The sequence below is a fragment of the Schistocerca piceifrons genome, chromosome 2 (genome assembly GCF_021461385.2).
Source record: "Schistocerca piceifrons isolate TAMUIC-IGC-003096 chromosome 2, iqSchPice1.1, whole genome shotgun sequence".
Taxonomy (NCBI): Eukaryota; Metazoa; Arthropoda; class Insecta; order Orthoptera; family Acrididae; genus Schistocerca; species Schistocerca piceifrons.
Genome location: NC_060139.1, coordinates 283,618,397 through 283,646,246, shown reverse-complemented (window position 1 = coordinate 283,646,246; position 27,850 = coordinate 283,618,397). Strand labels below are relative to the sequence as shown.

The window sequence follows — 27,850 nt, the reverse complement described above, 5'->3', positions numbered from 1 at the left end:
ACGCCCGTCCGGATTCCGCATTCGCCGGCGGTAGCGATTAACTGTCAGGCGGGCGGCCAAACGCCTTCCGTAACCCGCGCCCTCCTCTGGCCAGCGGCTACAAAGTACGAACAGAGCGCCGGCCCGGGCTGCCGCGGCGCCTCAGTTACCTAGCCCGTCGCGTACTGTTGAAGACCTGCCGTGGGGCTTGTCAAGTACTCCTACATACAGGGTGAGTCAGAAAGAAAGAACAGATTTCAGTTGACTATGAAAGACAGAAACAGAGTCCACATCTCACAGGACAGAGGAAAGTTCAAAGTTTTACGTTCGCACAGATACTACACCATACACTTAACATGAGTACCATGCATTGCTCGAGGAACATTGAAACAGTAGTCCATTTCATTCCACGTACGAATCAACAGGTACCTGTTTACTGGAACGACAGCTTCAACAGTTCGATTTCTCAGTTCTTGTAGAGTAGCTGCCATAGATGGAGCAAAGACACCCATGCAGCCTCAGAGAAAAGAGTCACAAAGTGTGACGTCTGCTGACCTGGCGGTGGCAAAAGCAATGAACAGGATCTCGTTCTCCACCTCCTCCAGCGTTGTCAGATAGTGTTGTTAAGATAACACCGCGCGTCAAGGTGAAAGGGAGACAGGGTGCCGTCGTGCATAAAAATGAAATCATTTGAATCTTCGTGAAGTTGAAGAAACAACGAATTTGACATTCCTGTCACAGTTTTCTCCATAAAAATGAAAGATCTTGGGCAATCACGTGTCGATACCACCATATGGGCATCAAAACTGGAAACAGAATTGCACGTTTCTGTGAGACGCCAGTATATAGCGGCCGCTCGGGATCTGGCGGACCCAATGGTGCGCGCCCACTGGGCCACGTCGGCAGCCGCGATACTGGACGGCTAGTGGCAGCACACAGCCGCGCCCACTTGCACTTCGAGCCTCTTTGCTAAGCGATGCTATGCAGACGCCACCTAGTCACAGCTCCGACACCATCGTTTGTCCCAAAGGTTGAAAATACCGCTTCAGTTGTCTGTCCCTGTTCTGCGCTCATAGGCAGCACACAGCGCCTACTACACGTCCACCGCGGCGCTCGAGGACCACAGCACCAGGTTACGACACCTGAAGATGGGCTCATAAGAGCCCGAAACCGGTCATGTGGTAATAAAAGAACTTCGCAACTGAAGCGGTATTGTCAAACTCTGGTATAATGCTCAGTTGCGGATGTTCCTTTAACAGGACTGTTTGTATCATCGTTTGCGTTTTAATTCTGAGAGCGTCTTCCTTGTTGACACTGAGAGCTGGACTCTTTTTCTTGCTACGTTATTTGTAATGTGTCTATGCATGCTTAGAGAAATACAAGTTAAATAAACATTTTCACTGTATTTGCTTGCCCCTGTCCAGTTTTCCTGCGATCGCAGTCTTTGCACCACTCTGAGCCCATCTCTTCTTACCGTTGTCTACAAAGTGGTACGGCCAGCCTGTGTGGCCGTGCCGTTCTAGGCGCTTCAGTCTGGAACCGCGCGACCGTTACGGTCGCAGGTTCGAATCCTGCCTCGGGCATGGATGTGTGTGATGTCCTTAGGTTAGTTAGGTTTAAGTAGTCCTAAGTTCTAGGGGACTGATGACCTCAGAAGTTAAGTCCCATAGTGCTCAGAGCCATTTGAACCATATAAACTGGTACACAACAGTTTCGTAAACTTTGTGGACAAAAACGATTCAAAACATTCTCAGTTTCGTTGGGTCCCTTTCATATTCGACGACGACGCCAAGACTTTGTGATCCCGAAATTCTTATAGAGTATGGCGGTTTACTTACCCGATAGATGAAACTACGATTCTTTCAGAAAAATTCAGAAAAATTGTCCTCTGCCATATCTTGGAGAACTGAAATGCAAAATTCGTTCCTTCTGTTAGGTCAATGAGACACAATTTCTGCAGTGACTGGAACTTTGAAGCCGAAATCTGTTCTTTCTTTTTGAATCACCCGGTACATCAGGAATAATAATCATGACGGTAAAATGAGATAAATGAAGGTCTTCTTTTTCTTAACAAAATTGAGGAAGCCTGCAGGCAATCGATGCTTGGTTCAGAAATTGGCAGTTGGCCCTCAGCATAAACAAACGTAACCTATATCAATAGACGGAAAGACACATTGTTCTATGATTTCACACTTTCGAACAGCACTGGAAACAATCACAGCCTTTTGGCATCTGGGAGTATGCTTGCTGACTGATATATAATTTTACGACCATTAAAACCAAATCTTAGGAAAGGTAGATGAAAGACTGCGAGCGATTCATTTGAAGAATACTCACGGCATGTAGCAGGTAGTCACACAACCCTCAAATGGTTCAAATGGCTCTGAGCACTATGGGACTTAATTTCTGAGGTCATCAGTCCCCTAGAACTGAGAACTACTTAAACCTGACTAACCTAAGGACATCACACACATCTATGCCGGAGGCAGGATTCGAACCTGCGACCGTAGCAGACACGCAGTTCCGGACTGAAGCGCCTAGAACCGCTCGGCCACCGCGGCTGGCTGCACAACCCTCGTTCGAACGATATTTGAATACTGCCAGGTCAGTCTGCGCCCCATTTTTTCAGTCGTCAGTCTTCTGACTGGTTTGAAGCGGCATTATATGAATTCCTCTCCTCAGCCAACCTTTTCGTCTGGAAGACAGTAGCACTTGCAACCTACTTACTCAGCTATTTGCTGGATGTATTCCAATCCCTGACTGCCTGTACAGTTTTTGTTCTCTACAGTTTTCTCTAGTACCATGGCGTTATTCCCTGATGTCTTAACAGATACCCTGTCAACCTGTCCCTTCTTCCTGTCGATGTTTTCCAAATATTCCTTTCCCCGCCGAATCTTTGGAGAACCTCCTCATCCCTTACCTTATCAGTCCATTTCTTACTTTTTCAGGCCATGCCCTATCAATCCAGCTAATTTTCAACGTTCTTCTGTTGCACCACCCCTCGAATGCTTCCATTTTCTTCTGTCCCGACTTTCCCACAAACCATGTTTCAGCTCCATACAATGCTGTGCTCGAAAATGCACTTTCATAAATTTCTTCCGCAAATTGAGGCCTATGTTTGATACTACTAGGCTTATCTTGGCCACGAATGCCCATCTGCCAGTGCTAGTCTGCTTTTTATGTCCTCCGTGTTCTGTCCATCACCGGTTATTTTGCTGCCTACGTAGCAGAATTCCTTAGCTTTATCTACTTCGTGATTCCCAGTTCTGACATTAAGGCCGCAGTCGTAGAGGCTGCCCTTGATGTAGCCGGCGGGCGACAAAGCGTAACTGTTTTCCTCGTTCTTCTCGTTTCTTCTACTTCTCTCCTGTCAACCTGAATTTTAATTCCACTCTTGAAACAGTAGAGGTGAAAGACTACAGCCATGCCATACACCCTTTTTAATCCGAGCACTTTTCTTGGTCTTCCAGTCTTATTGATCCTCTCTTCGGTCTTTTACATGTTGTGTTTTACCCGTCTTTCCATATAGCGTACCTTTATTTTTCTAAGAATTTCGAACATCTTGCACCATCCTGCACTGTCGGAGACTTTTTCAAGGTCGACCCTGCTTCCCTTTCCAGGCAGGCAGGATTGATACGAGAATAGCAAAGATCGGAAGAACAGCAGCGCTTTCCGTCACAGATTCATTTAGTGAGCGTGAAAGCCGAGTCCAGTGGCATTCGCTACAAATCACTATGTGGTTTACTGTAAGGTTCCAAGAGTTTACTTTCCTTGAAAACTCCACATCTACATCTACAGCGTGTAAATAAAGTATCACTTTTCCAAATCCGATATTTAGTGGACTCCCAGCTACGTAGAGAGAAATGACCATTGCGACAGAATAAAAGAAATAAGGGCTCAGAAGGGAAGGCTTACGTCTTCATTTCTCCTTAGTGCTATTCGATAGTCGAAATGCTGAGAAATAGTTTTACAGCGCTTCTATGAACCCTCTGCCAAATACTTAAGTGTGAAAAAAAGGTATCGCTTTCTCGAAAACCCGTAATTGTCTCACAATGGGACACATAAGTTGGAATTTGGCTCGAAGGTGACTACAGCCTTCCTCTCTAACGGTGCAAAATCGTAGGGCCCTGCGACGTTACCCGCGGGCTTGGCGATGCTTCAAACAGCAACGTGTCGACACTTGCGAAGAAAAGGGCTACAGAAGTTCATTTGTCGTGTAAGGTGGGTTAATGGTGTCACATTGGTACAAAATTTCACTACAATTCTGCCCTACGTGTCACATGATGGGCAGGACGTCATAGACTCTCTCCCACATTTTGCCCCTTATTTTGACGTCTCTGCAACGAAGACCGGAACCGCGCCGCCCAGCACTGAAATCACTCGGTTTTCTTACGGATGGCCGAGGAAAACATTTCACACACACCAACGCTCAGAATAGATACTAAAATCCGCCAGGACATGGTATAATGGGCGTCAACGAAAACACCACTTCCTCTGGGGCAGCCGGCCGGTGTGGCCGAGCGGTTCTAGGCGCTACAGTCTGGAACCACGCGACCGTTACGGTCGCAAGTTCGAATCCTGCCTCTGGCATGGATGTGTTTTATGTCCTTAGGTAAGTTAGGTTTAAGTAGTTCTAACTTCTAGGGGACTGATAACCTCAGCAGTTAAGTCCCATAGTGCTCAGAGCCATTTAAACCATTTGAACCCCTGGGGCAAAACGACACTTCGCACTGTAATGAGCAGCAGGAGGACGTTCTTGACGATCAACCCTACTCTAAGGACACTGTGGGGCTGCAACCCCATTGTACGCCATCTGACTCCTTTATAGTGTAGTGCGACAGCAGATTTTTCTCTGGTATACAGCGTGCGCCACTAGGAACCGTTCAAAACCATTCAAGGAAACTTGAACGTGATTCGAAGCAGCAAAGGATGTCTATGCTTTTCCAGCCCACTCCTGTTTCGGGTCTTATTGCGCCTTGATCACGAAGGGGTAAAACCTCGACATTGCGTCAGTAACCCTCTAAGATCCCCAGTTTGGCAACACTCTTAGTGTGAACTACGCACCTTCTCTGAGCACGTTAAAGATGTAACTGTGAGAGACTTCGACACCTATTCAGCTGAGTGGTGCCTCGCACGATTGAAAGGATTCTCCACAGGCAAAGAATTTGATTGTGAGGAATAGTGCCTGTACCCTTTTGGAAATATAGAAATACCGAATCAACTTGAGATCCCCTATCGATAGCAATCATTATTGCGTGTGAATGTGTGTGTATGAATTCCTAAGGGACTAAACTGCTGAGGTCGTTGGTCCCTAAACTTACACAATACATAAACTAACTTATGCTAAGAACAACACACACACTCAAGCCCGAGGGAAGACTCGAACCTCCGGTGGGAGGGGCCACGCAATCCGTGACATGACGCCTAAGACCGTGCGGCCAATCCGCGCGGCATTGCGTGGGAATAAAGAGGCAGTTTTACTTGACAAGAACGATTTCTGAATACGTGCTCGGTATGTGTAAATAGATCGTTTGGTTCAAATGGCTCTGAGCACTATGGGACTTAACTTCTGAGGTCATCAGTCCCCTAGAACATACAACTACTTAAACCTAACTAACCTAAGGACATCATACACATCCGACGCAGGATTCGAACCTGCGACCGTAGCGGTTGCGCGGCTCCAGACTGTAGCGCCTAGAACCGCTCGGCCGGCCAAATAGATCATTTCCTTCAATGTTTTTTCATAATGTTCGAACGCGGCATATGTCAGAAAATCCTACTGCAGATCGATGTCAGTGATATGGACCGGTAACTGAGAGGATTATTTCTAGATCGTTTCTTACATATTGCTGTAACCTGCACAATTTTCCAGTCCTGAGGTACAGATTTTATGTCGAGCCAGCTGTTGTATATGGAGCTATTACATCATCATATTCTGATAGTTGATACATAATCTGGATAGCTGTTCTTGATTATAATTCTGGAATATTTACTGCATCTTCTGTGGTGAAGGAATTTAGGAAAATCGCAAATCAGTTTCCCTGTGATGGTTCCAACTATCGTTGTTTGTGATCATAATCCCTAGGTAAGTAGCTGAATTTACGACTTTTAAATTCGCTTTATTTATTGTGTAACCGTAGTTAATGGATTTTCTTTTAATAGAGGAACTCACAAGTTTTATTGTTGACGATCAGTTACCATTTTTCGGGCCATGCAGATATTCGCCTCGCAATTCGTTTTGATCTTTTGGTGACTTTACCAGACGTTAAACGACACCATCACCTGCAAACTATGTGAGAGGGCTGCTCATATTGTCTCCTCATCGTTTCTGTAGCTGAAGAACGGGAGAGGGCGTATATCACTTTCTGGGGAACCACATGTACCTCTTGTATTTCGATTGGCAGTTTCCCGTCAGTTCTACATGGATACTCTGCAAATTACATTCAAATGCCTGGCAGACTTGAGTCATTTCTGACAGTAAATGAGGAATTCAGTAGCACAAACGCAGAAGCTGAAGTAATGATTAAAATTTGTGCTAAGGCAGTCATATAGTACTTTCTGGAAGATATAACCGCCCTATAACTGTACAAGAGGTTTTATTCCACAATCTAGATTTCGGCCTTAGCCCATTATCAACTGTTACAAGTCCACTACTGGCCATTAAAATTGCTACATCAAGAAGAAATGCAGATGATAAACGGGTATTCATTGGACAAATATATTATACTAGCACTGACATGTGATTACATTTTCACGCAATTTGGGTGCATAGATCCTGAGAAATCAGTACCCAGAACAATCACCTCTGGCCGTAATAACGGCCTTGATACGCGTGGGCATTGAGTCAAACAGAGCTTGGATGGCGTGTACAGGTACAGCCGCCCATGCAGCTTCAACGCGATACCACAGTTCATCAAGAGTAGTTACTGGCGTATTGTGACGAGCCAGTTGTTCGGCCACCATTGACCAGACGTTTTCAATTGGTGAGAGATCTGGAGAATGTGCTGGCCAGGGCATTTTCTGTATCCAGAAAGGCCCGTATAGGAACTGCAACATGCGGTCGTGCATTATCCTGCTGAAATGTAGAGATTCACAGGGATCGAATGAAGGGTAGAGCCACGGGTCGTAACACATCTGAAATGTAACGTCCGCTGTTCAAAGTGCCGTCAATGCGAAAAAGAGGTGACCGAGATGTGTAACCAATGGCACCCCATACCATCAAGCCGGGTGATACTCCAGTATGGCGATGACGAATACACGCTTCCAATGTGCGTTCACCGCGATGTCGCCAAACACGAATGCAACCATCATGATGGTGTAAACAGAACCTCGATTCATCCGAAAAAATGACGTTTTGCCATTCGTGCACCCAGGTTCGTCGTTGAGTACACCATCGCAGGCACTCCTGTCTGTGATGCAGCGTCAAGTGTAACCGCAGCTATGGTCTCCGAGCTGATAGTCCATGCTGCTGCAAACGTCGTCGAACTGTTCGTGCAGATGGTTGTTATCTTGCAAACGTCGCTATTTGTTGACTCAGGGATCGAGACGTGGCTGCACGATCCGTTACAGCCATGCCGATAAGATGCCTGTCATTTCGACTGCTAGTGATACGAGGCCGTTGGGATCCTGCACGGCATTCTGTATTACCCTCCTGAACCAACCGATTCCATATTCTGCTAACAGTCATTGGATCTCGACCAACGCGAGCAGCAATGTTGCGATACGATAAACCGCAATCACCATAGGCTACAATCTGTCCTTTATCAATGTCGGAAACGTGATGGTACGCATTTCTCCTCCTTATACGAGGCACCACAACAACGTTTCACCAGGCAACGCCGGTCAACTGCTGTTTGTGTATAAGAAATTGGTTGGAAACTTTCCTCATGTCAGCACGTTTTCGGTGTCGCCACCGGCGCCAACCGTGTGTGAATGCTCTGAAAAGCTAATCACTTGCATATCACAGCATCTTCTTCCTGTCGGTTAAATTTCGAGTCTGTAGCACGTCATCTTCGTGGTGTAGCAACTTTAATGGCCGGTAGTGTATTACACATCATTTTTCTTGAGTAGAACCGAAGTCGTCGTGAAAACAGGTATAACATGTGTGACCGAAGATAAATGGTTTGAAGTTGACTTAGGTACTATTCAAATCTAATGATGTATAATACTTCTCACATTTGATAATGGCCAAAGGCCGAAATCTAGATTGTGGAATAAAACCTGTTGTACAGTCAAAAAAATGGTTCAAATGGCTCTGAGCACTATGGGACTTAACTGCTGTGGTCATCAGTCCCCTAGAACTTAAAACTACTTAAACCTAACTAACCTAAGAACATCACACACATCCATGCCCGAGGCAGGATTCGAACCTGCGACCGTAGCGGTCACGCGGTTCCAGACTGTAGCGCCTATAATTGCACGGCCACTCCGGCCGGCTGTTGTACAGTCAAATGGCGGTTATATGTTTCAGGAAACAAATGAGAGTTTTTCCGAGTGGTAGCGGATAGCGACAGGGACCATTTCCATAATTCGTGAGCGGAGACTGCTTATCACAGAGTGAGGCCGGCGTGGCTGACAGAGACAGGTACCACGGTGTGGGTAGCACGGGCGTCTGCAGAAGTTTTCCGGGAATGAGGCGGAAGGGTAGCAACACTCTAAAACACGGACGATATGGACAGTTTCGAGATATGTCATGCCAGGAGAACAGTTTGACAGGTGACACAAAGAACTTCTGATACGCTGATAACGGTGATCCATTCGATAAACGAATAAAAGCTCTGTACTGCAGATTCCAGTGGGTGGGAGGGAGGGGGGAGGTGCCCCCTTGGCTCCCCCCTCTTGTGGACGCCTATGCTGAGTAGTGAGGAAGGTTGACAGGGCTATGCGGTCAGTTGTGTGGTTTCTTTGTGGGGTTCACGTAACAAAACCGATTGACTGGCACAGTGAGTGGACGGCGCGGGCCGCGTCAGTGGTCAATCAGGAGGCGCGCGAGCGAAGTATGGTAGCTGGCTGCGGGTGCTTTGTACGCGCGTGCTGGGTGGCTAGGTGCCGCCGCCGCCGCGTGCCCCGTCCCTGGCAGCGGGGCAGCAGATGGCCGGCGGCAGATAGCGGGGCCCGACGGCGCCGCAGACGAGACGCGTGCCACTGCGCATGCGCTGACTGCGCTACCCATGCCAATGGGACGCGCCAGTGGCAACTCAGTTCTGCGCTTAAACGGGTGTAAGCGCTTCTCGCACTGAATCAGTACATCGGAACTGTTTTTATTATTATTGATGTTATTATTATTATTATTATTATTATTATTATTATTATAGAAATACCTGTAGATGGCGCATTACAAAATAATACGTGCCTGTAGCATTTGCATGTTCACTAATATCCAGCTATAGCACGACACGGTTTATATCAGTCACTGACATTTCGAGGGAACATAGACTGCATCCGTTCACTGTCCAGACTGCACCTTATCGTGCTTATGTTAATAACGTAGGTAGTAAGGCGAGTTCCGAATGACGTACCACAAACTCGAAGGTTCACTCGCATATATTCTGGAAATCCATCAATAAAGAATAAAACAATTGCACTTTACATTTGACAACGGTTAATTGTACTTGTGCGGCCAAAACTAACCCACGATCACCAAGCCGATCACATTCCGAGAATCCGAATTGATGTCAGCTGTTTGCCACACACGAATGTCTGAACTTCATTGCAATGTGAAATACAGACACTGTACAAACACAAATACTGCAACCACCCCATGCCTCGACGGGCTAAAATGACGACATATCTTTTGTCTCCCTGTGCGAGAATCACGAATAGTGTGAGTTTAAGGATTGTGACTACGTGACAGATGGAAGTTTGGATCGGTCGTGGAGGCGTCCTTGAATAGCGTAAGTGGTTAATGCGATCGCTCGAAATAAGTGGGGAATCCTAACAAAAACGCTTCTACCTGCAAACGCAAACTGGCCTTTGAGGTCACAACAGCGAACAGGAGTAGCGCACGAGAGCGAACTTACACGTTACAAGACTTTAAGGTGACTAACGTTTGATGTGTGAGTGAAGCGAAACCTTTTCCCACATTGTTACATTAAAACTCCTACGTCGTTTGTGTGAAGGTACGGATGAAATTAAAACCAGCTTCAATCTTCAGGTTACAGCAGGTGAAAAATTTACATTACAGTAGAGCACCGACTTTCCGAACTAATTGGGGGACGTGGGTCTTCAGAGAACCACTTTATTCCGGTAATCGAACTGTAATTTTTTATTTACTAATTTACCAATAGAAACGACATATATTTTATTGTTACAAATACGAGTACGGTAGGAATATATGAACGGCTTATTTCAATAGTGGTACAAGTCCATTACCTCCACTTTTCTGTCTATAATGCTTCTGAAATTAATGGTCGAAACAGAAAGAAAGGTTCATCCTTAGCAAGAAGCCATATGCTTGAATATTCCTGGTATCTCAACTGCAGATTTTTCAGCGCTCATTTAACTTTAGGACTCTGTATCTCAGAATGAACAAAAATGGACTTGTACCACTATTGAAAAAAGCCCTTCATATGTAGTACAGCCTAGTAGACGAAAAATATATCATAAAGATGCATTTTGCATGTATAGTACATATGTACAGAATTAACGCTTTAAAAAATGCTTCATTTTTGTGTCTAAGCGAGCCTACTCGCTTACGAGCAGCTAAGCCAGGCACTTTTTTCATGACAGATGACTGATACTCGTCGCTCTCACTTTAAGCTTCAAACCATCACAAGGCTGTTCCTGAACATGCAAATGCTTCACAAACAGCCGGTATATTTCCAGCAGCACGTATATTTTTAGCTTCAGTTTCTGGACTACTAGTTGATGAGATGCTGGCGGTGTCATCTTTACAAGTGACGATGTTTACAGTTTCGCTATGCTGCATGATCTGGTGGCCCGGATGTGCATCGTTGACATTCAGCCCTTCTTGAACGTCGTCCTCCTCACATTCATGGCAATTGAGTTCTTTTAGTATGTTGAGTATTACGATCATATTTTATTCGTCATTTTCAGTTAGACTTTGAGATCTTTCCGCCATACTCAAAATTTTATTCGTGGCCTTTTTTTCAAATTCTGTTCCTTTACTCTTATCACACGCTATTCCTATCATGTAGGATACATCTTCCAATTTTTTTATGATTTCATAAGATTTTCTTCTCCATCCTCTTTCCTTTTTAACTGTAATTTAATTAACAATTCTCTTTTGCAGTGTCGTTTGAGAGTCTCGATAACGCCTTGATCCAGGTGCTGCAATAAGAGAATAGCTTTAGACGGAAGAAACATCACGTTTATGAACTCGTCCTTTACCTTTAATACATCACATGATGGATGAGATGATGCTTTTTCAAGGAACAATCGTGTTTTCTCCCTTTTGTCATTCTTTAACTGATGAACTTTTACATAGAGTACAAAAACTTAACGTAAGTCATTCCGTGAAAATCGCCCTTTCCATACAGGCGCTCTTTTGTGAAGTGTAAACAATAGGTATCATAGTCATATTAACGTGATTGAAACAACGCGATTTCTTACGTTTACCTATGACGTAGGCAGTCGGTGGCGACGAGTAGCATTAGCACAAGTTAAAGCATTAACTCTATGCTTGCTTACTTTGTTACCAGATCTACTAATTCACGACGTGAAGTAAGAATTTTTCGTAGGCAAGCTTCCTAATTGAGCCCAGTTTGTCGGTATTGTAATCGACCCCGGGAGTATAATCATCCACCTTCAGTACGTCTCTTAGTTTTGTTTTGAAAGAATCCGTGGACAGGTTTTCTATTTGCAATTGAAGCTCACAAATACCGTGCCTTGACTTAAGCGTTTTAACAAGACAGTGCCTGTTTTAAAATTCTATGCCCATCCGTGATTTTCAGTAAATTGAATTACGTTTTCACACAGAATAGAACCAGAGAGAGGTTTTGTGATCATTTTTGTGTAATCCACCCACTCGTAAACAGCAGCAACGAGCTTCAAAGTTTTACGACTTGTCGCCGGCCGGAGTGGCCGTGCGGTTCTAGGCGCTACAGTCTGGAACCGCGTGACCGCTACGGTCGCAGGTTCGAATCCCGCCTCGGGCATGGATATGTGTGATGTCCTTAGGTTAGTTAGGTTTAAGTAGTTCTAAGTTCTAGGGGACTGATGACCACAGCAGTTAAGTCCCGTAGTGCTCAGAGCCATTTGAACCATTTTTACGACTTGTCGATCCATCAGTGGAATGAACCTGGAAGTAAAAATTTGTGAACTCGTCTTTTGGTTTTTTTATGTCAGTAACTGTCGTTTATCAGCCTTGTACTCATTAGATAACTTGTTGCAGACTCATCTTTCTCTAACTTTTTATGAATCTCTTATTTACCTCTCGTAGAAAGGAAAAAAATAATGTTTAGGGATTTTCGATCTGAAAGTTTACATTCAGTGTAAAAGTTGGCACAAGGGATCATAACAGTGCGCAAACGGTTACTATTGTCGGCGACTCGGGATTAGTACGAGGGGGGAGGGGGAGGTGGGAGCGGAACAAAGACCATAAAATAGTTCGGTCGAATCCTTCTGTATTTCCGCAAATGCATGCCGTTATTGGCAAACAGTCCACTTAATCACAGCAGGAGCTACAGCCTGAAGAATAAGTCAGTTCAGTGAAACGGGTCGAACATTTTATTCCTAGTTACCCAGGCCGCTACGGTCTCGCCATTCCATCTACGGAGAGTGAGTGCAGTCTGAATAAATCTCTCTGCCTGTGCTGCTTAGTGATGCCATGCGTCGCTGTCTCTCGCGTAGTTTATGGATTCCTCAGTGGATCTGTATTCCAGCCACGCAGCGTGCGTTATGAATGACGCACTTCACCCAGTGGCACAGTTTGTCGTCCTGCCAAGCGGCGCTATGTGCCAGATGACAGATAGTCGTCTGGGACCGGGGACACGGCCGTGTCCGGGATGTCTGGAGCAGGGCAGAGTGCTGTCGACGCTACACGGGTCAGTCTGACGTCACGCGCCGCCCCCTGTAGCGTCGCGACGGCGGCGCCGGGGTTACACGAGGTCAGCACGCAGTGCGTCGGCGCCCCTGGCAGAAGCCCAGCGCGCTGTCGGCCGCGGTGCATGCGATGCCGGGGGATAGCGCCGCCTCACACGCACTTCCTGGCACCGGGGCAGCCGTGCGTGGCCCCAACATACAGCCTGGGGTCGCGTTCACAGTAGTTCTTTTTTTATTCGCTTTGATATTTACAATCATAAAGCCCTCTCCAAAATATGATAGAAAACTAGAATTGCAGAGGGTCCGCCTTCTCGAAGGAAAACATTTTACACTGTTGTGTACTCTGTACAGTAGAGAAACAGTTCTAAGCTCGTGATTGTTGGTATCAACATGACAACGCACCCTGTCATAAGCGTACATCTATGGGGTTTGTGGAGGATACAATTTCTGAAACGGACTGGCGTGCCCAGACACGTGACCTGAAGCCAGTGGAACACCTTTGGGATGAGTTAGAACGACGACTTTGCTCCAGACCCTATGTTTTCTGATTGCGGCTCTTGACGAATTTTCATATTTGTGGTAAGTACCTACGGGACCAACCTACTGAGTTCAACGGTCCCTATGCTTACACATTACTTAATCTAACTTACGCTAATGACGGCACACACACCCATGGCCGAGGGAGGACTCGAACCTCCGCCGGGCGTCAGAAGCGCGAACCGTGACAAGGCGCCTCGACCGCGAGACTACCCCGCGTGGCTCTTGAAGAAGAAGTGGCTGTCATACCTCCATATCCTTTCAGACACCTCATTGAAAATATCCACAGCTGACTTCAAACCGTCGTAAAGGAGAAGAGTGGACCCTCCTCATATTAATGTCCACTAACTGGTGTCGAGATACTTTTGACTAGCTAGTGTACTTTGCCTTTTTTTATCTTATGTATGTCCTGTGGCTCCCAACAGAAATCAGCCACAAGCATATATTAACACAGCATGTCATCTGCAACACAAGGATGATAGGGGAACGTCTGAACTGGATTTTTTTAATATAGCCTCTAAACTAAGTAGTCCGGTAAAATAGTTACATATGCTTCTTTCTGATGATAAACAGTTCAGTAGCGAACCTGTCCTGAGCTATACTTGGCTATAATTAGCCTAATAAATGTGTTGTTGTTATTGTTTGTATGTTTAAAGTTACCTGCGAACATCGGTAAAATTTGGTGAGGTTTTGATTTGGAATAGTATATGGTGTGATTTGCTATTCACAGATTCTGTTGCGGATTTATAACAGCGTTTACTTACGTTTTCTCGTGATCGTTCGCGAATTCTGAATGTTACTATGTTGCTGTGCCTTACGCATACTTTTCACTGTACATTTACGTTCCAGAGGCAGTGTTGATAGTCGTTTGTTTCACTGTTTAGTTTGCAATTGGCGGCAGCGAAGTTTGAATTTGTTCAGTTGTGTTTTTATTGTGTGTGTGTGTGTGTGTGTGTGTGTGTGTGTGTGTGTGTGTGTCTGGTTCAAATGGCTCTGAGCAGTATGGGACTTAACATCTGAGGTCATGAGTCCCCTAGAACTTAGAACTACTTAAACCTAACTAACCTAAGGACATCACACAACACCCAGTCATCACGAGGCAGAGAAGCTCTCATATGTGTCTGTGGGTGTGGAAGCGCGTATTTTGTTTGATAGTTCGGTTAAATTGTTGAATAATGTTCTGTTGCAGACTACTATTTGATCATGGATGATTTTTTGCCTTGCTTAATAACCTTTAGGTGTGTTAGTTTCCTTCTGTTGTTAATAAATGGTACAGATTCACTGTGTCTTGAGGTCTCGAGGTCATTTTCTATGCCTCTGGGGCGATAGCTGTTTTCAGTGAGGTGGTCTGCAATTTTGGAATTTGTGCTGTCGATTTTCAATGGTATTAAATGTTCAGGATACCTTATTCTGAAATTTTTACATGTCTGTCCCATGTGTTCTATTCTAAATTATTTACCTAAAAGTAGCAGTAAATAAATTCGAAATAAATGAGTGGCTATTCTCCGAGAGCTCGTCAGACTTCGAGCCGTGTTCTCAACTTTCAACCGTACACCTCCAGATGTCGCTCCAGTCGCTGGTTATGCGGAAACAGTACGTGACCGCAGTAATAATGGACATATTGTAAAGAAATCAGTTCTCAGAGATCTACTTTGCGTAACTTTGACGGTAATTTTCGATTATTTAAACTCAAGAGAACCCTTCTTACTTCCAAAATTAACATTGCGTTTCCACAGGAGGTCTTTGGAGCCCCACAAGCAATTTTAGAAGAAAGCAGTTCAGAAAGGGAGTATCCGAGATGGGGAGTAGCTTTCGGTTCTTTATTTCGTACCAATAATATTTACGGTGTTTGGGAACGACCCTGGGTCGGGAGGCGCGGCCGCTGGCTGCTATCCAGGCCGCCCCTGACTCGTTACGGCGTTCCGTCGGACGCCGGCCATCGAACGGCTGCTCCGGCCACGAGGGGCCGAGCCGTTCCATCAGAGCCGATACCCTCAGCTGCTCACACCACCCCACACGCCTACTCCCACGCATCGATCCCTGCGTCCTGTCAACAACTTTTGGAAACACTGGTTTTATATTTGCTGGACTACGTGAGAAGAGTGTATTATTTATGAAGTGAGAGATGGAAAAGTCAGTAAGGTTCAAATGGCTCTGAGCACTATGGGACTTAACATCTGAGGTCATCAGTCCCCTAGAACTTAGAACTACTTAAACCTAACTAACCTAAGGACATCACACACATCCATGCCCGAGGCAGGATTCGAACCTGCGACCGTAGCGGTCACGCGGTTCCAGACTGAAGCGCCTAGAATCGCTCGACCACACCGGCCGGCAGTCAGTAAGGAAACTGGACGATAATTATTTGAGTTTTCCTTGTCATATTCCTTATAAAATGGTTTAATAGTTGCATATTTTAAGCTTTCTACAAAAGTACAAGCAGTGATGTTTTTCATGTATCACTGAGGACGTTACTTAGTGAGTTTCGGTGGCGAGCCCGCCAAGGCGCACCAATGATCGCGCAGCGCCCCTGCCGGGTTGTAGACTACTAGTGTATGGACGTCTCCCCGTCGTGTTCGCAGGTCGCCAAGCAGAGCCCGGCCGCCATGCTGGCGCCTTCCCTCGTGCTGCTGGCCGCCTGCGGTCTCGCCGCCGGCTCCCTCATCAACGGTGAGTACCCGTCTCTGTGTGTGTACTGTAGTGCGTCTGCACTGCTGCCACCTGCCGCCTCACCTCTCACACTCCAGGCGGGCGTGATCAGCAGCTGAGTGCTGTACCTAAGAACATGAGTGACGGCGACAAGAGGCGAACTCGAGAAGAAATCTGCTGTGTTCACGCCATGACGTCTGATACCAGTTACGACGCGGTCTTGTGGCGAAATATATCTAGAAGACACATGAGTCCTAGTACTGTCCATGTGCAAGTTAATGACAACACTCTTCTTGCAGTCAGTAGCGTTGCGCCTCAGATTAACCGTCTGTAGGACTGCTTGTATTCTGCATTTATTTCACTATTCAGATTGGAAGTATCGTGAAAGGCATAGACAAACACAACATGTACAAGTCTAAAATGAAACTGCTGGGTGGGCAAAACAATACTGGTCCTGAAAATATTTCGTGCACCTTAAAACAGACAACCCATCTTACATTATATGCGGCCGGAACCGAAGTTAAGTTGGGTTGCCTATTTTAATGTGCGTGAAATATTTTCAGGCCTACTTTTGTTTCGCCCACCGCTTACTAGTATATGTTCTTCGCGTACTTTGTCCTGTGACGCCACGGGGTCGGCACGTTAATCTGAATTCGGCATCGATACCGGACGATCTTTCTGTCTCCAACCCTTCTCCACACCCCCTCCGACCACCCCTCTTCTCTCCTCATGCCCCCGCCCCATGAGGAAATTTGTCTACCCTCATTTGTCTGCGTCTAGTGTTATTCCATGGGAAAGTGTGAGAGCGTTTGGTTATTTGGTTCAAATGGCTCTGAGCACTATGGGACTAAACATCTGGGGTCATCAGTCCCCTAGAACTTAGAACCACTTAAACCCAACTAACCTAAAGACATCACACACATCCATGCCCGAGGCAGGATTCAAACCTGAGACCGTAGCGGTCGCGCGGTTCCTGACTGAGCGCCTAGAACCGCTCGCCCACTCCGGCCGGCGTCGGTCATGAGTCAACAGACATTTTCACTGACAATAATTTCGGGTGAATTTTTACTTTTGGACCGTCTAATTACAATGGAATGAAACACAGTTTTCGTGTCATAAGGGTTTCGCCTTTACTCTTTGCAAGGCGTCTTTAGTGGCCTGCAATATCTACATATACTCTGGTCCTGTGAAGTCCGAAAAACAAAATATCAAATAGCGATTGCCGGTATAAGAAATAGAGCGCCAAAAACGGAACAAAAACACAGCGTATAGAATGACATCCACGAAACATAAAAGTAAGCCTTTAAATTATTACTGCATTATAGAAAAGTAAACCACCAGATCTGTTTATTACCTACATATACATCGTCACAGAATGTAAACTAAATAGTATACACAGAAATATCTACATATTCGAGGGCACTGATGATGCCCGGCAAAGAAAAAAGCGAAACATGCATGGCACGAGAATTGTGTGTCCTTCAGTTGTAATTAGACGGTCCAAGAGTAAGAACTATCATCGCACCGTAATATTATACGCAACTGAGGACGACAGGGCTACAAATTTTGATGTAAATTAACATAGTACAATTTTAAAAGGGGGCTTTCGCTTTGATTTTTTTGGAATCACTATTCGTAATTTTTCCGCTGAAGGTACTTGCAATAAAAAAGAAAAAAAAAGGCTGGGCAACATGAGTGACATTTCAACAGTTTACTTCTCCTCTAAAGCAGAAAATTTTAAGAATAGTTTGCCGATACTGCTTTTTCACTTTCGTGCCCTACGTAAAGGTTGTTTTTGGCATTAAAATCTTCCTGTAACGTATTAATGTTTTTATATGACTATGTTGATGAACTCACTATTCATTAAAACAATAGCCTTTACTTACACTCAATAATCAGTGTCGACGTAGTTTGACGCCTAGGGTCGTCTATACTGGAATGACCAAGCTGATATGTAATATAAGAAGTAAGTGCTGGATCTGTATAATGGGTTCCCTCATAGATATTCAGGGAACTCAATGTATTAATTATGTCTGGTATCAAATCGCAACATTGTGAAACAAATCTGTAATCAGAACTTTGTTGTATGCACTCAAAGTGCTCTCCACAGTGAGTCAGCTATCGACCTTGTGCATGCAAGACACCAGATATCACAACACTCACACTTTGAAGCAATGAAGGTGGTGTATTAAATGTATACATTGTATGCAGTTTTCATTTTTACGTTATATGTACGTACCAGTGTCTAAGGATTATAATTCTTATTAATTTGTTGGAGATACGTTTCTAGTCACTAGTGTTCGGCTTTAGGCATCTAGCCATACATCATCATCATCATGGTCATCATAATCTTCTAAGGGTTAAGTGTTATAGTCTCCTGTTCTGCTCTCCGTTATCCGTCCACCTACTGCGATGTCTTCCTAGTTCTCTCTTTCCAATTGGCCGACAGTTCATATATTTATTTGGTAATCTATTTCAAATCATTCTATCAACATGATCCATTTCATTCTATTCTCTTGTATCTCGTCTTTAACTGAAAAGATTCTTAAATCTGATTGTTTCATTCCTTACTTTATTCATTTTTTTTACAGAGAATGTCTTATGAACTTCATCTCTACAACTTGTATTTGCGATTTTTCTTTTTTTCATAGTGTCCATGGTTCGGAACAATATACAAGAGTAGGCGAGGCTATAACGTTATAGAATTTTATTTGTGTTTCATTTCTTGTTTTTCATCTTACAGTTGTTCCTCAGATAATTTGAAATCTAGTAACCTTCTCAATGTCTTTGCCTTCTTTAAGATAAATATCATACCCTATATAACTGAATTGGATTACGTGTTTCAAAATTTTCTTATTTATTATTATTTTCCATCTTGAAAGTCGTTAATTTTGTCTTATCCGTAGATAAACTTAAATTGTAGTATATTGCGTTTTGTCTCAATCTCTATAATCCTCTTCGTAAATTATCTTCTGTTTCCTGTACAATTATCTGTCGCCAGTATATAATAGAGTATCGCAAACTGCGACGTAGTCGCGAATGCAATGGTGACCCGAAAAAGTAGAATAAATTTCTTTTATTGCAGGTCTATGGTCACAAACTTCTAGATTCTCAAACTACCGGTTTCAGTCAGCGATGGCCATCTTCAGGTTCGATGTGCAGCATGCAAAAGGCATTTTCTTTGAAACAACTGCAAGTTATTTTGGTTCTACGATTTGTGACGCAACAAACATTCCACAGGTGATCAATTTCTTCCCACACTCGTTCTACCAAATAGGGCGTAACTTGGGCAGTGGCAGCGTAGATCCAATTTTTCACGTCGGCTAAATCGTTTGGTAGGGGAGGAACATACACACGGTCTTAAATGTAACACCGGAGGGAAAAATCCAGTGTCAAGTCTGGGGAGCGAGGTGGCCATGCGAATGGCCCTCCACGGCCAATCCACGGACGTGGGAAGTGATTATCGGGGAAACGTCTGACTTCCGTGAGGAAATGAGGTGGTGCCTGTCTTTCTGGTGGTAAACCATCCCATCTCTCTTATCTTAATCAATCTGTGGAATTAAAAAGTTTTCAAGCATATCCAGGTACGCAATACCAGTTACATTTTTCTCCAATAGGAAGAAAGGGCAGTACACTTTCAATTTGCTAAGAGCACAAAGCATATTAACTTTGGAGTTGTCACGAATGTTTTGCAGGGTTGCATGTGGATTTTCGGTGCCCAAATTCTGCTGTTGTGAGTGTTCACAATGCCACTGCTATAAAATGGTGACTCATTGCCGAAGATTATTATGTTCAAAATGTTCAAATGTGTGTGAAATCTTAAGGGACTTAATTGCTAAGGTCATCAGTCCCTAAGCTTGCACACTACGTAATCTAAAGTATCCTAAGGACAAACACTCACACCCATGCCCGAGGGAGGACGCGAACCTCCGCCAGGACCAGCCGCACAGTCCATGACTGCAGCGCCCTAGACCGCTAGGCTAATCCCGCGCGGCGAAGATTATTATGTTCAGAAAAGAATCGTCGGCCTGTATCCGATGCAAAATTTCCGCACAGAATTCCCCACGAGCAACCTAATTCGCATCACCAATGTACTGCGCCGTTGTGAGTCTGTATGGTCAAGTGTCTACGCGGTACTCCCCAAACATTTTTTTTGTGGAATGCCAGTTTCGTGAGAAGCACGTCGCATTGAGTTTTGTGGACTGCGGGGAAAGCTCTCCCTAACATGTTCGACAAAGTCATTAGACACGTAGGCGACGTGGTGATTTATTATGTCGCAGTGGAAAGCCAGTCTCAATAAAGTTCTTGTCCCGAGAGTAAATTGTAGACTTACCTGGAGGTTCTTCAGCGTATTCGGTGCAAAATTCACGCAAAACAGTTGTTGCAGAGTTCGTGTCATGAAATCAAAACTCAGTGCGAGGACGCTCCGCACCAGCGAAAGTAGCCATTCTAACTGTGCACTGTGCGGGCGCTCCTGATGGCGGAATGGGGTACTGATGCACTACGCGAATCAAACTTCAAGCTGTTCGCTACAAAATTACACATCTACATATTCCGTAAGTTATGTGAATAAATTTCTATATCATTCCAATGTTGTAAGTCCTTTTTGAGTCATCTGCTTCAGCACGTTTGACGCCACACGTGACAATAACGCTACGTCGCAGGTCGAAGCTTCCCCTCCCCTCCCATCCCTCCCCCTATTCTTACTACCTACACAATCCACAGCTGCGATCCTTATCTGTCGAGATAATCCGAGCTCCGTAATCCCTTGGACTTGTTTTGACGGCCACATTTTCCTTGCTATTTCCCGCAATACTTCGGCCTCTGAGGCCGAGATGGGGCGCCGGGACGTCGCCGCCGACGTTGTGTATGGCTGTCACATTTCGCCGCTTATTTATCGCGACGCGCCCGGAACAGCGAGAGGAGAACTCGACGACGAGAGCGTCTCGCCCGACGCCGGCCGGGGGATCCCCCGGGAGACAAACGGCTGCTAAGTGGCGGCCCGCCGCCGCTTTCTCCGGCCGTCCGTCAGCGCCGCCGTTTCGGCACTGCGGGCACCTCCTCAGTTATCAATAACGCGGCCGGCCGCTCTTAGCCGCTGTTAATCGCGGCCGGTGCGGCACGCACGGCATTTGCATAGCGCCGTTACCGGCAGTTTGTTACGGAAAACAAATATTTAAAAACGTGTCACCCGTGATGCATGTTATGGGCGCTCCGGCATTAGGTGAGCGCGCCCGGCTCTCGTATATCGCGATCCAATTGGTCGTAAATCGGCGCTCTCGCCACGCCCACCCTGTAGTCTCTCGCCCTACCCCCACCCCTCCCCGTCTCACCCTCCCCACCTCCACTAAGTCCTCCCTCCCTCCCTTCCCCCCAAATCGCTCCAACCCTCGTGCAGGGCCTCCTTCACGGCCCGAAACCACTACTGAAGCCGTTCCAGCAGTGGTTTTTCATCGGTCATTCGAAGAGACTGTCCCGCCAATTAAGTTAATAAATCGGATCGTTCAGGTCAGACGGAAAAGGAGAAAAAGGAAAGGAAGACTTAGTAATCTCGGCAGTAACTCAGTGACCGTCGAACAACGTAATTTCTCTTCGAGGTCTACTGGCGGTGTTAGGACAAACCACCATTCCTCTTCCGCGCCAAGGACTAACAGATATTGTGGTTGTCCCCTTTAAAAACTGTGATTTTTATTTCACATGAATGATTCACGAAGTTCGACAAATAAAGCAACTAGCTGTTGATATCTGTTCCTAATGTTCCACCTAATTATCGATAATTCGCACGTTTGTGACTTCATGTAAACACTGATTCAGTAAACCTGTGTTCCTTTAGACTCAAAGGATCTGGAGAATATTGACAGCCTTATAATGAAGTTTCACAGTAGTACATGATCCGATGCACATTTAAATTATCGAGTGATGTAGGAAGTCATGGGACTTGTATTCGAGAGAGTGGGATAAAAGAATTTGAAAAGTCATGGGATAGCAAAACGCACATTTTCAGATGGCAGTAATATTTTCCACTTAAGGTATAAAAGGGCAGTGCATTAGCGGAGCTGTCATTTCCACTCTGGTGATTCATGTGAAAAGGATTACAACGTAATTACCGCCGCACAACGAGAATCAACGGACTCTGAGCGCAGAATGGTAGTTGGAGCTAGACGCATGGGACACTCTGTCTCGTATATCATTAGGGAATTCAGTATTCGGAGATCCACAGTGTCAAGAGTGTGACGAGAGTACCAAATTTCAGGGGCTACCCCTCACTACGGACAAAGCAGTGGCCGACGGCCGTCACTTAATTACTTGCGTGGAGTTGTCAGTGCTAATAGACAAGCCACACAACGTGAAATAACTCCATAAATCAATGTGGGACGTGTAACGAACGTATCCCTTAGGGCAGTGCGGAAAAATTTGGCATTAATGTGCTACGGCAGCAGACGACCGACTCGAGTGCCTCTTCATGACATCGACTGCAGCGCCTCTCCTAGGGTCTTGCCCATATCCGTTGGATCCTAGACGACTGAATAACCGTTACCTGGTCAGATGAGTGCCGATTTCAGTTGGTAAGAGCTGACGGTAGGGTTCGAGTGAGGCTCAGACACCGCGAAGCCATGGACCGAAGTTCTGAACAAAGCATTGTGCAAGCTGGTGTGGGCTGTGTTTCGATGGTCCTCTGGTCCGTCTGAACTGCTCATTGACTGGAAATGATTATGTTCGGCTACTTGCAGACCTTTTTAGCCATTGATGGGCTTCATATTCCCAAATAACGATGGAATCTTTATTAATGATATTGTCCCATGTCACGGGGCCGCAATTTTACGGCACTGATTTGAAGAACATTCTGGACAACACGAACGAATGATTTGGCCACGCCGCGCAGGATTCGCCGAGCGGTCTTACGCGCTGCAGTCACAGACTGTGCGGCTGGTCCCGGCGGAGGTTCGAGTCCTCCCTCGGGCATGGTTGTGTGTGTTTGTCCTTAGGATACTTTAGGTTAAGTAGTGTGTAAGCTTAGGGACTGATGACCTTAGCAGTTAAGTCCCACAAGATTTCACACACATTTGAACATTTTTTTTTATTTGACCACCCAGATCGTCCGACGTGAATCCCATTTATGGGACATCATTGAGAAGTCAGTTGATGCACAAAATCCTGCACCGGCAAACCTTACGGACGGCTGTTGGATGCAGCATGGCTCAATATTTCTGCAGGGGGCTTCCAACGGCTTGTTGAGTCGATGCTGCGTTGAGTTGCTGCATACGCCAAGCAAAATGGGGTCTGACACGATATTACGAGCTATCCCATGGATTTTCTCACCTCGGTTTAAATTATCTGCGGTTTCCGCAAAGAGCTTAGCGCGAATTCTACATCTACATACATACTCCGCAATCCACCATACGGTGCGTGGCGGAGGGTACCTCGTACCACAACTACCATCTTCTCTCCCTGTTCCACTCCCAAATAGAACGAGGGAAAAATGACTGCCCTTATGCCTCTGTACGAGCCCTAATCTCTCTTATCTTTGTGGTCTTTCCGCGATATGTAAGTTGGCGGCAGTGAAATTGTACTGCAGTCAGCCTCAAATGCTGATTCTCTAAATTTCCTCAGTAGCGATTCACGAAAAGAACGCCTCCTTTCCTCTAGAGACTCCCACCCGAGTTCCTGAAGCACTTCCGTAACACTCGCGTGATGATCAAACCTACCAGTAAGAAATCTAGCAGCCCGCCTCTGGATTGCTTCTATTTCCTCCCTCAATCCGACCTGATAGGGATCCCAAACGCTCGAGCAGTACTCAAGAATAGGTCGTATTAGTGTTTTATAAGCGGTCTCCTTTACAGATGCACCACATCTTCCCAAGATTCTACCAATGAACCGAAGACGACTATCCGCCTTCCCCACAACTGCCATTACATGTCTTTATTAATGATATTGTTCCATGTCACCGGGCCGCAATTGTACGGCACTGGTTTGAAGAACATTCTGGACAACACGAGCGAATGCTTTGGCCACCCATATCGTAAGACGAGAATCCCATTTATGGGACATTATTGAGAGGTCAGTTGGTGCATACGAAGGTTCCTTCGAGAGGGCGCAGCCACTTTCGTTTCCCAATCCATCCGAACTTCTGCTCCGTCACGAATGGCATCTTAGTCTATGGAACGTTAAACCCTAACTGGATTTAAACGCGTACGGTATTAAATTCATCATTAGTGGCACAAGAGACTTCGTCAGATGCTGCTTCAGCGAAGGACATCATCATGGTCAGCACGACGTATAGAAACGCTGTTTACAGCCGCTCAACATCGAGGTCATCAGCGCATCATACAGGAAGAAAGTGTGTTTTCCCGAAACCGCCCTCAGATTGTTCTTAATCTTCCTATTGTTTTCAGAACTGCGGACCTGGCGTAAGTTCTCAAAGCGCCTTCCGTACTGTTTGGAGATAGAAACAGTAATTAGACATCTTTGTAGGAGGTAACATCAGACACAGAACTGCAGTTATTAATAGATGGGGCATAACCAACTGAAATGCTCGTTACTGCCGCAACTGCTGGTTGGTAAAAACAGTACTGGATGACGAAAACACGTTACGTTACGCATTTTTTCTGGAGTCCTGTTGCACTCGATTGTGCTTTTTTTGCGTCGTAACACTTCGCTTCTCCATCTTTCGCCATAACATTGCTGTGCGGTATGGGATGCTTACAAGAGATCTCTGACGGAAAACATCGAAAATGTCCAAAGAAGAGCAGCTCGTTTTGTATTATTGCGACAGGAGAGAGTGTCACGGATATGATAAGCGAGTTGGAGAGGCAATCATTAAAACAAAGGCGTGATAACCCCACGAAATTTCAGTCACCATCTTTATCCTCTCAATGTGAAAATATTGTCGCGAAGCTACACAGGGAGAATGGCTGTCGTAAAAAATTAGAGAAATCAGAAATCGAACAAAAAGAATTAAGTTTTCATGATTTAAGCATTTATTTTTCGACACACATTGTTAGAGAGTGGGATGGTAGAGAGATAGTTGACGCAACTTTTCAGAGTATCGTACGGCGTCATGAGGTAAAAAACTATGCTGGAGAAAGCAACGTTTCGGCCATGGTTACAGTGTCCTTGTTCTGGGTCTACTGGATGCATAAGTTTATCAACAACTTAGGGAAAGATAGATTGGTACTTACCGTAAGAAAGACACGTCAATTGCAGACAGGTACTATTAAAAGATACAGACAGCTTTCGGCCACAGCCTTCGTCAGTAAAGACACACACACACACACACACACATGTGGTGAATATTTTGTGTATGTGTGTGTGCTTGTGTGTGTGTCTTTACTGACACAGGCTGTGGCCGAAAGCTATGTGCGTCTTTTAATTGCACCCGTCTGAAACTTAACGAGTCTGCTTTACGGTAAGTAGGATTCCTTCTTTTCCTACGTTCTTGATATTCCTACCTGGAGCGTCCATTGTTCGATTGGATGTATAAGTTTTACCGTTATTCGGCAAACTATAGCAGAACGAGCCAGTACGAGCGCGCACTGTGTAGACGAATCTGGTAATTTGGAAATTTTTGGAAATTTGTGGCAAGGTCTTATGGGACCAAACTGCTGAAGTCATCGGTCCCTAAGCTTATGCACCACTTAATCTAACTTAAACTAGCTTACGCTAAAGACAACACACACACACCCATGCCTTAGGAAGGACTCGAACCTCCGACGGGGAGAGCGGCGCGGACCGTGACAAGACGCCCAAGACGGCGCGGCCATCCCACGCGGCACAAATCTGGTTATTTGGACTCAGGCAGTACACCCAGGCTGTGTTAACTGGTGCTCTCTTGGTAAAATCAAAGAAGCCTCGAAGCGCAGATAACTTTCATCAACAGCAAGTTGTTCGCACTCACACATGTCGTTCCTCAAACACAGCTCTGTTCTGTCAGTGGAGCGGTGGAAGAGACTGTCAATGCGATATCAGTATCGTTCATTCTCTTTCCCTGATCGATTTAGCGAGCGCAACGGAAGAGGGAACGGCAGTCGAAAGTCGTTCGTGCTCGCCCTTATCTCTGCGTGGTGCGTTTATGGCCGTTAAGCGGAATAAATGGCGGCGATAGCGGGCGGCGTCAGGGATACTGCCGCTCGGAACTTTCGCAATGGCTCCTCTTCTCCCAGGCGGAACGTCGCCTGCGCACTCGAAATCTCGCAGTGTCTGGGAGATACTAAACGGACAGCTTACAAGTCTAGCGGCGCCGTCAAACTCTTTCCATCTTCTCTTTCACTCCTAAATTACAGCATCCATGTAAGTTCCAACGGAACACAGAAACTTTTCGCAATGAGCCATAATATGAAGATTTCAGCACAATATTCTCAGGACTGCTTCTTCTTCTTTGGTAGGCCTATTTGTATCACATTACGGGTATCGACTACATGTGCTCAGTCTCCAAGTAATCTCGTTAATTTTTAATGTCATCTAGCGTTCCTCTCTCTCTGTTGTCGTCGATCTTCCTTTAGAATACTGTTCGTTGTATGAAGTTTCGCAGATATAAATGTCCCATTCCGTTAGAGCTACTGATAACCTTGGGAGAGATAGCCATGACAAAACTCTTCCATCTGGTGAGCAAGATGTATGAGATAGGTGAAATACCTTCAGACTTCAGGAAGAATATAATAATCGCAATTCCAAAGAAAGGAGCTGCTGACAGGTGTGAGAATTACCGAATCATCAGTTTAATAAGTCACGGCTGCAAAATACTAACACGAATCCCTTACAGAAGAGTGGAAAAACTGGTAGAAGCGGACCCTAGATTCCGGAGAAATGTAGGAACACGCGAGGCAATACTGACCCTACGACTTCTCATAGAAGACATGTTGAGGAAAGGCAAACCTACGTTTATATCATCTACAGACTTAGAGAAAGCTTTTGACAATGTTGACTGGAAAAATCTCTTTCAAATTCTAAAGGTGGTAGGGGTCAAATACAGAGAGCGAAAGACTGTTTACGATTTGTACAGAAACCATATGGCAGTTGTAAGAGTCGAGGAGCACGAAAGGGAAGCAGTTTTTGAGAAGGGAGTGAGACAGGGTTCTAGCCTATCCCCGACGTTATTCAATCTGTATATCCAGCAAGAAGTGAAGGAAACAAAACAAAAATTTGGAGTAGCAATTAAAGTACAGGGAGAACAAATAAAAACTTTGAGATTTGCCGACGACATTGTAATTCTGTCAGAGACAGCAAAGGATCTGGAAGAGCAGTTGAACGGAATGGACAGTATCTTGAAAGGAGAATATAAGGTGAACATCAACAAAAGCAAAACGAGGATAATGAAATGTAGTCGAATTGAATCAGGTGATGCTGAGGCAATCAGATTAGGAAATGAGACACTTAAAGTAGTAATTGAGTTTTGTTAAAAATAACTGATGATATAAAATGCAGATGGCAATGGCAAGAAAAGCGGTTCTGAAGAAGAGAAATTTGTTAACATCGAATATGGATTTAAGTGTCAGGAAGAATTTTCTCAAAGTATTTGTATAGTGTGTAGCCATGAATGTATGTGAAACATGTGCTGCCACCTTTGTCTCTCTTTTTTATTTCTAAACAACTGACGCTAGTTTAGCTTACTTTTCTCTGTGAGCCACTTCTGTTAGCCATGGTTTTTTTTGTTAAAGTAAAAAAATAACAGACGGAATTTTTCTTC

General features: G+C 45.2%; 1 protein-coding gene across 1 annotated transcript in view; it reads left to right on the top strand.

Annotated features, from left to right (window-relative positions):
• LOC124777449 (BMP-binding endothelial regulator protein) overlaps positions 1-27,850 on the top strand; it is a 682,572-nt gene that overhangs the window by 203,410 nt on the left and 451,312 nt on the right. Inside the window, exon 2 of the mRNA XM_047252865.1 lies at positions 16,101-16,188. Coding sequence (XP_047108821.1) covers positions 16,125-16,188 — 64 coding nt within the window. The 5' untranslated portion in view covers positions 16,101-16,124. The remainder of the gene's footprint in view (positions 1-16,100; positions 16,189-27,850) is intronic.